Raw genomic sequence first — 15,783 nt, 5'->3', positions numbered from 1 at the left:
TTCAAATCTATGCAAAGACTTAAAAACAAACAAACATTTCATTTCCGAAGCCATAAGGAGGTTTAAACATTAAACGGAGAAATAAGGAGTTGAATGCAAACTGTTTGACTATATTCCTATCAGTAGTTGGTTTAGTTTTTGGGCATTCTAGGCTGTCCATTACATTCGAGGTTGGAGTTGGGATAATAGTATGCCTCCTCATTCTCATTTGCAGTTTGTTGATGACACTGCTCTGATGGGCATTGCCAGAATTAGTGAAGCTTTAAATTTTAGAAAGACTCTAGATACATACTCTTCTGCCACACTAGATACACACTTTGCTGCCACTAGGCAAAGGCTTAATGAGGACAACTCTTCTATTTTCTTCTTTAATACTCTTAAACTTATTCGATGCAAGATTGCCAAAATTCTAAAATTTCAGATTGGCTGCCTTCCTTTAATTTATCTTGGTATTCCCCTTGTTGTGGACACTCGGCCTAGGAGGTTTTGGCAGAATATGCTTGATAAGTTTTTCAAGATGGCTTTTGACTACTGGAAGAGTGACTCTTCTTAAGCCAATGGTTTAGGACCTCCCTAGCTATAAGTGCTTTGTGCAGGTTGCTCCTTTGAGTTTCATTCAAGAATTTGATGCCCTATCCCGTCAATTCTTATGGGCAAGTAATTTACTTTCAACTAAGTGGAGCTTGGTTAGGGGGGAGTCTGTTTGTAGGCCTAAGAAAGAAGGTAGTCTTAGTCTTAATCTAGCAAGCTTGAGTGACCAGGTTTTAGCATCCAGATTATATAGAAGGTGGAGCATAAACTAGGATCAGGATAGGGCTAAAATACTCATTAACAAGTATCTAAGAGGGGTGAATGGTATTGATGTTCCTTGGTTCAACCTTGTGGGTAAGAATTCTATGATCTGGGATACTCTTAAAAGAGGTGCCAAGTTAATTAAACAGGATCTCTTTTGGATGTGTAATAAGGGAACATAATCTCTTTTTTGATGTGATTCTTGGGATGCGCATCCCCCTATCATATCTATGTTTCCACACTTACAGCCCCTTTGCAACAATTTTCTTGATGCTAGCTATAGCAGGGTTGAGGACTACAAAGCTATTTAGAACATGGGGCAAGTGGAGGTGTCTAGATGGAAATATCCTCAAGAATGGCCACTTTAGAGGATTAGAGGAGGATCAGCAGGAGCTTGCTAGGATTTTAGTAGGTAGTGTGTAATTCCCTGAGAGGAAGGGATGCTTTGGCTTGGGGTCCTTAACCGAAGGGCAAGTTCTTTGTTGTCTTGGGTTACCTACAACAAGATAGCCAGATTTTTGGGAGGGTCGATGTTCCTTGGTGGAAAGAGGTGTGAAATAAATTTGCTTGGCATAAGTGCAGTTTCTTTTTGTGGTTAGTTGTGAAAAATAGATGCCCAATTTGGGAGAATCTTCAAAAGTTGGGTTTCCACAGTCCTCTTTATGTTCTTTGTCATAATAGTGAAGAATGTGCCTCCCATATTTTCTTCCAGTGCACTTTCTCTAGGGAAATTTGGCATCTGTTTACCCTCTCAGGTGAATAACTTAAAGCATACAGCACGTAATGCAGAATAATAACGTCGTAGATATCAGACAAGTAGAAGAGATGTTATTCCAGTCCTAATCGTTCCCTCTCACAAGTTACATTCGGAAGTATATAAAGATACCAAGGGGGTGTGAGCGCCAACTGTCGCACCGCAACTGCCACCCCGCGGTTGCCAACTAACCAAGACAGTTACAACTTAATTAACTAGTTTTATTTTCGGGTACAATATTGCCGCCAACATCACCCCCCCCAAAAGAAAAGAAGTCGTCTCCGGATGACTTAATACAAAATAGAGATGACATTAAACAGAACTGCTGACGCTAGTCGAGCCCCGAACTTATACACCTGTTGCGTCCTCACTTAAAAACCCTTTTCTGCTACCATCCTATGCTGTGTCCTCGCCTGAAAACCTTTTTCTGCTACCATCCGATGCTCAAGTGCAGATTTCACCATTAGTGCTTCCTTTGACATCACAATCCTCCTGTGCCTAAACCAAACTTGTCTGCAAAACACGTGTTTCAGTCTCAACCTCCACCAACTGCTACTCAAATGATACTGTCTCCCTAGCCAATTTGTCCTCGATAGCCACCCGCGCTGCCCTCGCGGCATCCAACTCTTGGGTGCGCTAAGCTAAGTCTCACGCTACTCCTGCCTCCAACCTAGTGGTCAGCTCCTCCTGAGCCCTCTGTGCATCCACCAAGGCAACCGCACGTCCAGCTGAGACATACTCCAAGTTCCTCAAAGCGTACCATTCCTGCCTGGAGGTGGCCACAACCCGTTGGCACAAAGGCTAGGAGACACCTCAAATCCTCCATCACACTCCCCAAAGGCTAATAACTGAACTGAATAACTCCCTGATGTCATACAATTGCGCCGACCTGCAATGGCTTCCCTCAAACTCTGTTTGTTCCCAACCTCCAAATCCGTCTCCCTCTACGGCTTATGGCTTCCCCGCCAATGCTTAGCTGCAGGCTTCTTTCTCACAGTACAGACAACCACAACACTTACCGTGACATCTCTAATGCCCTTCACCCAACTCCAACAAGTGTACTGTAGCTCAAAAATAAACTGGGGTCTGGGGGCAGTGCCCTAGCGGGGTCAAGGGGCAGCGCCCCTCGCGGGGTTCGAGGGTTACAGTACAAGGCGAGGTCGAGGGGCAGAGCCCCCGCCACCAACACCAATTTACAACCCTCAAAACCATACAAAAGTCCATGGCGCACATCATTTATGTGATATTTTAAGATGCAAAAACCCTTCTTCTCCACTCCAGTGTCCTAGCTCCAGACTCCATCGAATGATTTTAAATCTGGTCGTTTTTTTTTGTTTTTGTTTTTTTTCCACTGTAATGTCCCTGATGGCACCCCGGCCATACAACCTCCCCGTACGGTCAACAACAGCACTGGCACCTCCAATCGTACGGCCACCTTCCCGTGCAGTCAACACCCCTCCACCATACTGCTATGTGTTTGTTTGTGCGGGGGCTGTGTGTATGGCTACGTTGTTGTGCGCGTCTCTCCTTTTTTTCTCTTCATCCGTTTTTTTTTTTTGTTTGGCGTGGGCTGCGTGTCTTTCTTCATGTGGGGTTTTTATTTCTTCCTTTTAGTTTGCGCGACTTTAACCCGCAGCGGTGTCCACTGCACGATAGTGGTGCCCACCGCACGGTGGTCCCATTGTCGATGGTCCACCGTACGGTGGCCCCCACCATCATGTGCCTTTTTTCTCTTTTTAATTTTTTTTTTTTCTAGCCGTACGGTCAACTGTTGTATGGACCCGTACGGCCATACATTTTTTTTTTGCTTTTTTTTTTTTCCAATTTCCCAATTTAGTTGTCTAGAGAGTCGTCGGCTTGGGTCCCTTGTCTCTGGGACCACCCTTCATCCTTCTCGATTTTCCTCGCCAGGGAGTCTCCCGCGTTGGTCCCGTGCCTCTCAAGTCGCCTGCCCGGCCTCTCAAGTCCCCTTCCATCCTCTCGGGTCCCCCTCCAACCTCTCGGGTGTCCTTCCAGCCTCTCGAGTCCCCTGCACTCTTCGCGTTGTAGGGTTTCAATTTGGATCCGTTGGTGGCAAGTCTATTTTCAATGGCCATCTGAAGACCTGGAACCATAAATTCTACAGGAACCATGGTCTCCTTCCCGTACATAAGAAGAAGAAGAATAATAAAGATTTTGAAAGCTGCGGCCTTCCACACAGGGTTCCAATCGTTGCCAATAATCTTGGGATTATCTACGTCATCGAGGTTTGGGGCGTCTCCCTTCCAATATTCTTTGTATTCCGGCAGGTACACCTCCTCTATTGCTTGTTCTAGTTCCTCTACTTCGAGCCTGTAGCTCTAGAACATTTCATAATCCTCCATCTGCCAATGGAAGAGCCCGTTCAATGACCCTGCCTCATCCTTGGAGCACTCTCCTAGTTTGAGAATCCCTTCGTCGTTGGGCTCCCTGCAGCCTCGTCCTTCGTCCCTCGGGTCGCCTTTTCTTTCATCCTCCGATTCGGAAGATGATGCCAATTCCTTGTCAACAACCTGGGTCCTCAGATCAATGGTGTACTTCCGCCCCCCTTTTTCCATAGAAAGGGTGTTCTTTTTCCAGTTGTGGTTCACCTTTGCTGTAAGCAGCCACCCTCTGCCTAAGATGGCGTCGTACCCCTTCTTCTTGAGTGGGATTACCACAAAATCTAGTATGAAAGGTTGCGTGCCGATGGTTACCGACTGGGCCATCAGGGTGCTGAGTGGCTTGATGCCGTGTTGGTCTGCACCTACCAAGTTGAACGTGGGTGGCCATAGTGTTGGCTTCCCCAGCTTCTTCCACGTATCCTCTGGCAGTACATTCACCCCCGAACCTCCGTCCACGATGGTGTCTTTGAGGATAGCCCCGAGAATTCCCATCTCTACTACAGCAGGATGCCGACCACTATTTAAGGCCAATAACATTGGGTCAGCCGAGGGGCTGACCGGAACTTCCGCCCACATGGCACACAAAGGTGCCTGCGCAGTGGTTTGTATGGAACTAAAAATGGCGGTTCTTAACTGTGGCATTGTTTCTAGAAGGTCCTTTACCCTTATAGGTGCTTCCATCTGCAATACTTGCCCAATGATGTTATTTTCCGCTTTCGTACGGGATGATGTACTCGCCACCTCGTCTCGTCGTTCGGCCATCATCTCACGTTCAATATTGGTCTTTGCCTCCGTAATCTCTCCTCCGTACGGGGGTCGGGATAAGTGGCTTTTTTCGTCTGGGCGCGAGTGATCGCCAGTACTTCTTTCTCACCAATCTTCTCAGCCTTCTCAATGTTGAGGAGATTAACCCCTGCCTGTGGGCAATTTGCGTCCTCATGGTCGCCTGGCCCACACAATCGACAGAGGTGCTGAGGGGTGGCTTCCTTCTTGCAATCACGGGCGAAGTGCCCCCACTAATTACAGGCCCTACACTGGATAATTGGCCGACCCTTGGCGTCATACTGGATACGGCTTCCACTATTGTTATTGATGCTATTCCTTCCGCCGCCGCGTCTGTTGTCCCGGTAACCTCCAGATGATGTCGTTATGTTGGTTTGTTGGGCCGTACCTACTGGTGTAGATGTTGTGGCCTGCTCCGTGAACAACACTTGGCTCATTTGCGTACTTCGGGTTTTCATGTTGTATGGGCATTCCTTGATGGAGTGTCCCATCACTTGGCAAATCTCGCAGAATGCTTCCTTCAAGCAACTACCCTTTATATGCCCCTCCTCTTTGCACTCAGTGCACCATATGTCCCCTTCAGTTCGACCGGTCCTTCTCATAGTTTTGAACTCCCTCCTCATTCGCTCCATGTCTTTCTGGAGCGCTTGCACCCGTTTGCCAGCCTCTCTATCGCTGCTGCTTTCCTGTGACGAGTCATCCTCCTCGGATGAGCTATCCTTCTTTTTCTTCGATGTCTTGGTCTTGCTCTCGAGATCCATCGCTCTATTGTATGCGTCTTCGTACGATGTAGGTGGAACGATTTTCATCTTCTTTTGGAGGGAATGCTTTAGTCCCTCCACGAACCATCGCTTTTTCAACCCATCTGTTGGTTGACTCAGCCGCCGACTATAGGCTCGGACAGTCTCGTTCTTGTTCTGCTTCGTTCCATAGATCTCGGTGACTATTTCGTTGTCATCTCTCAGGAGGTGGAACTCTGTCCCAAACTCCTTCTTCAGGTCGGGCCATGTGCCGACTTTGGCCTTGTCCATATCTGAGTACCAATCTATGGCCACTCCTCTCAAGGTTGCTGGGAATTGTGTTACCCATTCGTCTTGGTCGGTAACACCGTTCACTGACCATATGGTTTCGCACGTTCGACAATGGCAGACTAGGTCTTCCTTCCCGTCGCCATTGAACTTCGGCAGTTTCTGTTTACTCCCCATTGCTGGGGGTCATCTTCCTGGAGGTGGTTGTGGTTGTGTCTATGCCGCTCCCTTCGGTGCCGGTGGTGTGCGTGGGTGACTGGAGGTACAGTGTTTTGCCTGCCGAGTGTGGCACCTACCGTACGGTTATCCTCCCCTTCGTTGTCACCCACGCCCACTCCTGGCTCCCTTTAGTGATCCTCACTTTGTGGTGTAAGGGATAAGTTTTTGAACCGATCCCGTGTCTCTTCGACTAGATCTCTCTGTAACCTTGTTTCCTCTAGAAACTCTTCGTGGCTCCGCACCCTATGGTGTTCTGGCAACGCATAGAAATTTCCGTCGGCTTCTGCACCCTCCGTGACACCTCCTTGGTTCCCCTCAGGCCACCCTTCGGCAGGTCGTCCTTCGACAAGTTGCCTCAGCCTTCGTCTACGTTCTACTTGCTGCTCCAAAATCAAGGCCCTCTACGCGGCCTCCCACTCGTCTGTTTCTGCTTTTTTATTTCTCTCTTTATTCAATAAGTTGGGCATTAATCACTTTCGTACATAGCAAGCACACGCCATGTACACAAAAAAAAAACTTTTTATTATTTTTCCTTTCGGCCACAATTTATCTCAACATTGTGCCGGGATTATTACAGGGTTCAATTTCTCCTTCGCCGATTGTTCCGTGTGAGCGTCGTCGGCCTCTGGGTTCATCTCACCGACGGGTAGGCCCATCGCGTCCATGCGCCATCCGCGTCTTCCGTTCCCAAGTAGTCTAGGCAACAGTGCCAAATGTTTACCCTCTTAGGTGAATAACTTAAAGCATACAGCACGTAATGCAGAATAATAATGCCATAGATATCAGACAAGTATAAGAGATGTTATTCCAGTCCTAATCGTTCCCTCTCACAAGTTACATTCGGAAGTATATAAAGATACCGAGGGGGTGCAAACACCAACCATCGCACCGCAACTGCCACCCCGTGGTTGCCAACTAACCAAGACAATTACAACTTAATTAACTAGCTTTATTTCCATGTACAATATTGCCGCCAATAGCATCTTTGGTGGAGAGCTTGGAATCAAGCATGTATCCATGCCACTTCTTTGGCTGAGTTCTGGGAAAGTTTAGGTAGACCTCCAGTTAAGACTCATTTTCTTCATGTAGGTTGGAATACTGGTCCTTTCATAATCTAGAAACTATGGCTAGAAAGAAATCAAAGGATTTTTTAGGATAAGAAAATGATGGTGTGCAAATTGGAATAGATGATTGTCAACAAACTTTAGGAGGCCATTTCTACTAAGTGTGATCTTTCTTCTGTTGTGGACCCTAGTGATATGACTATAATTCGAAATTCAAATTTTTATTCAACAAGCATCAATAATTAACAATCACTAATAGAAATTTTACTTTCAAAGCAAGCCACAAACTAATGTAGCACATTAATTTAGGCAGATCAAAAAAATACTAAAGCAAGGCACAAAAAGATCTAACTATTTAAAACAAGACTCCAAACTACGTGTTGTGCAGCTAAAGACTGAAATTAACTTTAGCAATTATATCAATAAATGTTTGTAGATCAACACAAGCAACTAAAGGTTTTTGTTCTCAATCATCAGCGTTAACAAAGGGTTTTTGTCCTCTAGATGCCGGATCTCCAAGGTTGATACATTCTTAAGAGCTACAAAAGGCAATTTCAGTTTCGAAAAGAATAATCCAAATAAAGAAAGAGGGTGAAACATTTGCCTTTATACGCATTAAATTTTTGGCTTTTGATTAAACTATTTTTTTTTTGAAGTATTAAAAGCACTTTTAAAGATAACATTTAGGTGGGCTTTTAAAAATAAAATAATTGGTCCCAGTTAAAGTATTATTATTATTTTATTTCATAAGAGGACATGACAGTCCACCCTTTCCAAAATTGCTAGTCTTCAAGCAATTAAAAACCTCATTGTTCTAATAACACTAAGCCAACACCATGAGTTAAGCTGTAATGTCCATGGAGTTTGGATCCAATTCTTATTAAGTGAAGCAACACTACCACATAACACTATGGAAACTCAAATGCTCAAGTATCATCATGCTAGCCTATATAGCTTGCTGATGCTCAATCCAATCCTCAATTGTTGGTACCCTGTTATCTGCAAACACCAAATTGACAAAAGTTAGGGTATCATAGCCATAAAGCGTTCTAGATGGATACATGTTGACATGTGATTGCAAGTGTTGAAGCTCCTTGAGTGTTCCTTGATACATGTAAATTGCGTCCTTTGCTTGTCCATCAATGCAAGGGTGATGAATTGTATTCGAAATAAATCTAGTGTCTAATAGTTTTTGCAACCACACACTAAGGAATCTACTATACTCTGCAAAATTGTTAGGCAATCCATGTGACAAAAACATTTCTTTGAAAAACAATTTAGCCATGTGAGAAAAAGGAAACAAATGTGCTTGATTAGTTAACTTATCAAAAACAACCTTACCATCCCTTGTAGGAGACCTGATGTCTCTAACTCCAGATTTCTGAACTGATTTTTTTATGTTTTCAGATTCTACACTTTTTCCAATATAGAGATGCAAACGACAATGCATTAAAGGAAATGCAAGACAAATATTAAAGAAAACAATTGCTGGAAAAACTAACAACTAAATGCAAGTAGCTGGAAACTAATTGATAGCAGCAATTATTGTCTCTTTTAATAAATTCCACTGGTCCAATAATTACAAGATACATCATTGAGTTCTGAAATTCATGACAGCAGATTGAAGGAAACCTGTTAATGATTGCTGGTTGCTCCAAAGATGAATTCTCCACTCTAAAATAGCTGCAAACTATATAGAAGACCTGGGCACTGCGGTTGATAAGCCTTGTCCCTTTGCGTTTTTCCTTCCAGCACTCATACGTTTTGCTGCTGGGTGTGCAAATTCAACTTATAATGCCTATTTACAGCCTTTAATGACCTTAGCGTTCCTGGGATTAATGATATCTGCACACTAGTCTAAGCGATCTGCCTCATGAATAACACGTGGCTCTTGCTGGGTGAGTATTCTTGACTGTAACAGCTCATTAATACCTGCAATCTGTACAATAATGGCTGCAATATAAAATCTGGAAGTGAACTGTGATATTCAGCCTTCAAAACCTTAACATTCTTTGCACAAACTGCCCGATTAAGCTTGAAATCTGATAATAATTAATGACCCGGCACTGTAGCGGATCACTGTTCACGTGTTACTGTAGCGCATACTGTAGCAGTACATTAAAATGCTTGCAATCAGATCTCCAACGGCTGCTAAATCCTGATAATGGCTTTGATCTCTTCAAATCCTGGTTGAAACTTTCACAAATTAGCTCAAATGGACTTCTGTGTGAAGCCCTCCCGTAGACCAAATTCAGGAGTTATTTCACTCCCTCAGATGGTTGCACAGTGAAGAATTGATGCTCTCCAATGGCAGTAGGTTGAAACCCTCGGCTTCTTCCTCTCAGACAATTTCATCAAGTTCAAATGCACAATAATCAATGATGATTCGAATTCCTCAAGGCAATATATATAATTTCCACAAAGGGTTCGATTTTCTCCATAAGCCATTAATTACATTTAATATTATTAAATGACAATGAATAATATAACATGTGCACTTTGTCATTTAATATTTGCCTTGATAAAAGTGCCTAATTAATTAATTCAAAATGGCCCCATCTCATGATGCCATGACCCTCACTTAAGTTATAATATAAAATATATTATAACTTAATAATATAAGTTCAAAACCATTAATGTTTATTTAGTTTAAATAAACATTAATATCTCTGTTATTAATCAACATTTTTTAGCACTGTCTGAACTGGGAGCTGACATGATGAAGCTGCATACGACCATACCCCTTTACTAAAAATAGCAGGGGTCCATCTCTAACATCTCTGACTTACTATAAATAGCAAGTAATGCATACGGAGTCCAAATGAAGCCAAACGAAAGCCAAACCTACAAAACTCTGACCACTGGAGAAATTGCATCCCTCAAAGGACCCTCTATCCAACCTTATTAGCCTACGAGGGTCAGTAATAGGTTAATCCCACTGAATAACAGGAACGAACCAAAAAGGGGACATTACATCCCTCTTCATAATCTTGCAAACTTTGTAAAGCTTGGATATCATGCCTGTTAGGTGAAACAATTCTTGCCAAAAAGTGGTATGGTATCTATCATCTCTATCATTCATGTTTTTATGCAGTCAATGTAGCTTGATGATCCTTTTGAGAAACAATTGGACCATTTTGAAAAATAACCAAGTGTGCATGTTTAACAGCATAAATGCAAATATTTGGGATGATCGAGATGAGATGTATGATTGTACCTTCCCATTTCTAACTTAGGTCAAGCAAGAAATGTGACAACTCACCAAATGCACCTCCTTCACTCAAAGACAAAAAGTTCCCTCTCTCCACTTCTTGAGGACATCCTCAAACACCCATAAGGCTAAGAGTTGCCATATCATATGTAATCGGTGACAATTCTAAAAATGAATTACATATGCCTTCATCACCCATCAAAGACAACTCTTGAGTGGCTGATTCACTACAAGTGTCATCAAATAAATCAACATCTTCACCAATGAAATGATCAACATCAAGTGAAATTTCAGAATGAGAAAACCTTTGCTTACCATCATCCAATATCTTGTGCTACTTTGATGTTATTATGAACATTTTCTCAAATCCTTTTCATGGTGCCAAATCCTATTTTTTCAATAGGAGAGATATCTCCAACATATCTCTTTCCTATCTCTAAATGAGATCCTCTACTCAATGGCTAACCTAGGGGTATAACATCCAACACCATACTATGCTTATCCAAAATAACCCAAATATTTTCATTAAGTGTCTCACCTATGGATGAAGACACAATTTTCCCCAGCTAATGTTCTCCTCACTTAGCAACGACAACCTTTGGAGCTTTATCTTTGATGCCCTAAAGTCCTACCTCTTTTCCCTTGGATTTCCACTCCGCGGTCAACTCTCCTATAGAATGTAAACATTGTGTGTCCAATATCACATCAACCTCTATTAGAACCATGATATGGTTCTTGTGTTTAGGAGAGTAGTAATATGGTGCCTCGAGTTCTATTATGAGTTAAACATTCTTGTTGAAGAGTGAACCCAATGGAATATCTCTGAATATCATGTTATGTTTGTCCAAAATTCATTAACAATAATATGATAGAGTTTATCCTCCATAGACAATTTTGTGTCCATTATAAGAAATTGTGTTGTCCATGCCACTTTCTCTTTACAAAAGTATCGTTCCAAAATTTTAGCAAAGGCAACCACAAGATTTCCATTTGAGAGGCCTCAAAGAACAACATCCCTACCTTCCAATTCAAACTTAAGTTTCAATGTTTGAGAGATTTGCATGAACTCCCCGAGGGAATACAACCGTTTCACTCCAAGGACCATGTCGATATCACTTAGGCCTACTATGTAGAATCATATTGAAGCTAGGGATCATCCAATATCTAGTCTTTGCATTAGTTTGTTGCAAGGGATGATAAAACAATCGACCATTACAACACCAAATCCTTCAAAGTCTTTCACCTCTAAATCTCTTCTAGTTATTAGTCCCTTATCTATATATTTGTGAGTGTCTTTGTTGTCAATTACTACAGCGATTTTTTGCCAATGGAGAGTCCATCAAACTCGGAAAGGATGATACTTATGGGCCCCAAAGAGAATTGCCTATGGGGGTGTCTTACCTAGTTTTCTTTTCTTCTACCTCAACCTCAAGTCCAAGGTACTCATCTTCTTCATTGGGCATAGCTTCTATGTAATGCACTTGCCCTCTCCCCAAGCAACAATGGCCTAGTTCCCAAGGCTCTTTGCAAGGGAAGCATAGTTTCTTTCTCCTAAGTTTATTCTTAAATTCATCCTCTTTGAAATTTTCTCTTGAATTATTACGTTGATGCAATATTTCCTTTTGGAAGGCTTTCTTTTGAGATTCAAAGAGGTGCCTTGAGTTGGAATTTGTTCTTAGAGGTTGATGATTATAAATTGAAGGCCCTCTTGATTGCTTCTTGTAGTGAATGAGGTTTAAAAGCTTCAACCAAACCTTTAAGGGGTTCATTTAAACCTTCTACAAAGAGAACTATAATTCTTCTTTCTAAAATGTCAAAAAACAAAATGGCAAGTTTTTGGAATTCAACAACATAGTTGTCCATTCTCCCACTCTATTTAAGTTGTGCTAGCTCTCTAAAGTGAACCTCAAGATTGATCTAATCAAACCTCTTAGTGTTTGACTAAATTCTTCTAGGGCAATTATGGAGCTATGATCAAACCTACGATGCCAACATCATGGGCGACTCCTTCCAAGTGAAAGGTTCTAAATTTAATAGTCTTCTCTTCATACATAGAAATTGATTGGAAGTGTCGAGTTTTTGCAACCATGCCCTAATAGAGAATTTGTTTGTTTCATCAAATTAAGGTAAGGTAATCTTTCACACTCAATGTTGTATGTCTCTCCAAGTTGATATTGTTGATAACCTCTTCCCCTTCTAATCTCATTAATTGCCCTTGTGTTATAGTATTCGCTAAAAGTTAGATCATTAGCCTGACTAAGAGAATTATACTCCTCATGATACGTAGCCACGTTCTATGTGAGGTTGACATTGTTGTTCCTCCTCAAGAGAGTCTTCTCTTTGTAGGAACTTGGCTTAAAAGTTCTTATTGGGTGGGTTGATTGAAACCCTATCCTTGACTAAGTTACTACCTTCCCCACACTCTAGTGTGGTCTAAATGCACTCAATAATTGATTCATTTCCCTCAAATCCTAAGCTATGCCCAACATGGATTCCCTCATCTCCTTAATTAAGACCTTGTTACCTCAGTTGACAATATCTTGGAGGTTGGTTTCTTCTCCGTAGTCCCAATCACCCATGGTTTTCTCTCTCATCTCCCTTCGATAATATCTTGGCTCTTGTGGATTAACCTATACTAACATCAAAGTACCCAATCCCAGACAAGCTAGCAAGATCATTTTCTTTATACCACTATAATGTCTCACCCTAGCTTTCTTCTAGAATATGTTTCCATTTCTGAATTTTATAATTGTTTTGTATTTTTTTTAATATGAAATTAAAAACTCTACTAAAAGTAAAGTTCAAAATTCAAGCAAAAATGAGAATAATTAATTTGGAAACGAACAATTTTCGTATTTTTCTGATTTTATTATTACCTTTTATTTTCAAAATTCAAGCTACAACAAAAAATCAAAAAACAGAAAGGCTCTGACCACTTTGTATTAGATTCAAGAGCCCATCTGAGATTACAGTTACAAATAACTAGTTCATAGCCTGCTAGGATAAGGATAATCCAGTCATATCCCTTTCCATCAAAAGATGGCATGTTCGTTGGAGAAGGGATATAGATAAAAGAGATGATATCTTTAAGAAGAATCTTTTGTTACATTTAAATTTGGCAATGCCTTGGGATCTCCTTCAAGCAACATCTCCTATCTTTTTATTCCTCCAATGGTCATTCATATTTACGCCCCAAAGCCTATAGAGCAAATGGAAAATCTCTACCAATTTGGGAGGGTTCACAATGGTCTTCATCATATCAACAAATCTTCCCAAAATTTGGTGGATGACCTGTTTTTCACTTGCTAGCCGATATTCTTCATTATATTTGATCTACAGATGTTGATTAAGTTTATGTGGGACCCTCTGATTTTCGCTCGCTAACCGATATTCTTCATTATATTTGATCTATAGATATCGATTAAGTTTATGTGGAACCCTCTATTCAATAATCTGGATGGGAATATGTGAGCAAGTTCCAACTTGTCCATGTCTATTTTTAGGAGCATTATAAACAATATACTAAAGCAATTAAAAATCTATTGACAAAAAAAAAATCCTAAGACTTATTTGAGTAAAAAGGAAAAAATTGAGGGATTAATCCTATAGTGTGATGATTAAGTTGTGGCATTGTTGTTGCTGCCACCAAGGTTCAAATCTCCATTGGGCTATCGTGACTGCGGGCTTTATGCCCTTAATGATCCAATGTGCTCGTAGGTTTGAACCTTCGCAATGATATTAGTGGTGTTCATGCCAAGCTCCTTGTGCTTCAGATTGTGCTCCAAACCCTCACTAGGTCAGTGTACTCACGCGCTTTGTGCCCATGCTGGGCTACTGTGCTCGCGGATCTAGCCTATTCGTATCCATGCTATGCGTTCATGCTGGGGATGAGGTTCCCCATTTGTAGCCTCACCTGGACTCAAGCCAAGCTAAAAATCCCAAAGCTCACCAATCAAAAAAAAGAGGAAAATTTTGAAAGATAAAAACAAAAGTTAATGCTTGCATTGTCAATAGTAATTGATCGCATAGTCAGCAACTATTTGATAGTTAGTTGACACAACTTGACCATGCAATTAACAAAGGATGGCCACAAAACCAATATTCTACAAAGGGTTGTTTTATTTGGTTGGGGTTGAAATTAATATATCTCACCAAATTATTCACCCAATCAAATGAGTTTAGTAACAATGCTTAGAGTTCATGTCACACTTTTCAGCATTTTCAGTGTTTCTTTATTAGTTTCTCAAACTTTTCATCCATCAAATTATGATGTCAAGTAAATTAAAAAAACTAATGGACAATGAATATACAACTTAGATAAAAATGCATTTCCATTTTACTACGGTTCTCCCTCTCCATTTGTGGGTGTGTCTTTGCATATAACTGAGATTATCTAATTATGATTTCTATTTGACTATAACAATACTCATTTCTGATAATTTACTTTAAAAGGTAAAAAGGATCAGAGCAATGATCAAACTGTTAAATAAAAGTGGGGCAGTTGAATGTTTATTAAAGCCACGAATAATCCTGTTGCACTTACCCATAGACCAAGGCACTCTTAAAGTTTCCATCTTAGTCTTAGACTTACACATACCACTTTTAATCTTTCAAAATAGTTATGTGTATTGTAGTTGGTATTTGTTATGAATTAGTGTGGATAAAGTTCCTTTATTTTCATAACAAACCATCCTGTATTGACTTCAATAAGAAATGTGCCTAATATTACTCACTGAATTTAACAAAATCCTACATTGACATCAGAAAGAAATCTACCTGAGATAGTTACTGAAAATAAAGAAATGCATTCATTCAACATTCGTTCAACAACAAAAACAATGAAATGCAGTCTGACCAAATAGAAATGTAAAGATTTCAAATTACTGACCTGGATTTTCAAAAGGTTTGTTGCTTAAAATGCCTGAAAACACGATTTGTTTTTCCATGTGGAGCGATGATCCCAAATGAGTCCTCTTACGCATAGAACATGATGCTAAATTGTTGCACCATCCTCCACCCTATAACTCAATAGTAAAAAAGCAAAAAGAAACCAAGTATTTTACTTGCTTATAAGACAAATAAATAGAAATACTCCCCAAAAAGCATAACAGTAAAGTGTTTTTCAGAAAAAACATCACTATATTGATATGGTTATTGCCAGATCCTATGAATATCTTTTTAACACTAAAGATAAAATACTCTATAAAAGAATTGAATTCCTTCTAATAGAACACAAAGGATTGCATAGTCTTCAATACACTCTCAATCATTTTTGGACGACAAAGGATTGTATAGTCATCAATACACAATCATTTTTGGAATGTCATCAAATTAAAATAACTTTACAAAACTAGAAGCAATAATTTACTATGTACTGCAACTCATGCTCATATTAGATGAGTGAATACAAGCATAAACAATCATAAAGACAATTTAGACATGATATTTTGGAAATTTAGACACAATTATTACATAAAGGTATCACACTGGTGAGAAACTCTCCTGACAAAGGATTGGAGAATGCTTGTAT

The 15,783-nt window shown here is 40.7% G+C and overlaps 1 protein-coding gene across 4 annotated transcripts in view; it reads right to left on the bottom strand.

Annotated features, from left to right (window-relative positions):
- LOC131056077 (pectin acetylesterase 8) overlaps positions 1-15,783 on the bottom strand; it is a 268,162-nt gene that overhangs the window by 176,442 nt on the left and 75,937 nt on the right. For all 4 annotated transcript variants that reach the window (XR_009108574.2, XM_057990414.2, XM_057990420.2 and 1 more), the window contains exon 4: positions 15,142-15,271. Coding sequence is in view for 3 of the 4 variants with exons in the window: in XM_057990414.2 (XP_057846397.2) it covers positions 15,142-15,271 (130 nt within the window). In the remaining variant the exon portion in view is untranslated. The remainder of the gene's footprint in view (positions 1-15,141; positions 15,272-15,783) is intronic.

The sequence above is a fragment of the Cryptomeria japonica genome, chromosome 8 (genome assembly GCF_030272615.1).
Source record: "Cryptomeria japonica chromosome 8, Sugi_1.0, whole genome shotgun sequence".
Classification (NCBI taxonomy): Eukaryota; Viridiplantae; Streptophyta; class Pinopsida; order Cupressales; family Cupressaceae; genus Cryptomeria; species Cryptomeria japonica.
Note: the sequence above shows the minus strand (reverse complement) of the source record. Positions and strands in the feature narration are given on the sequence as shown.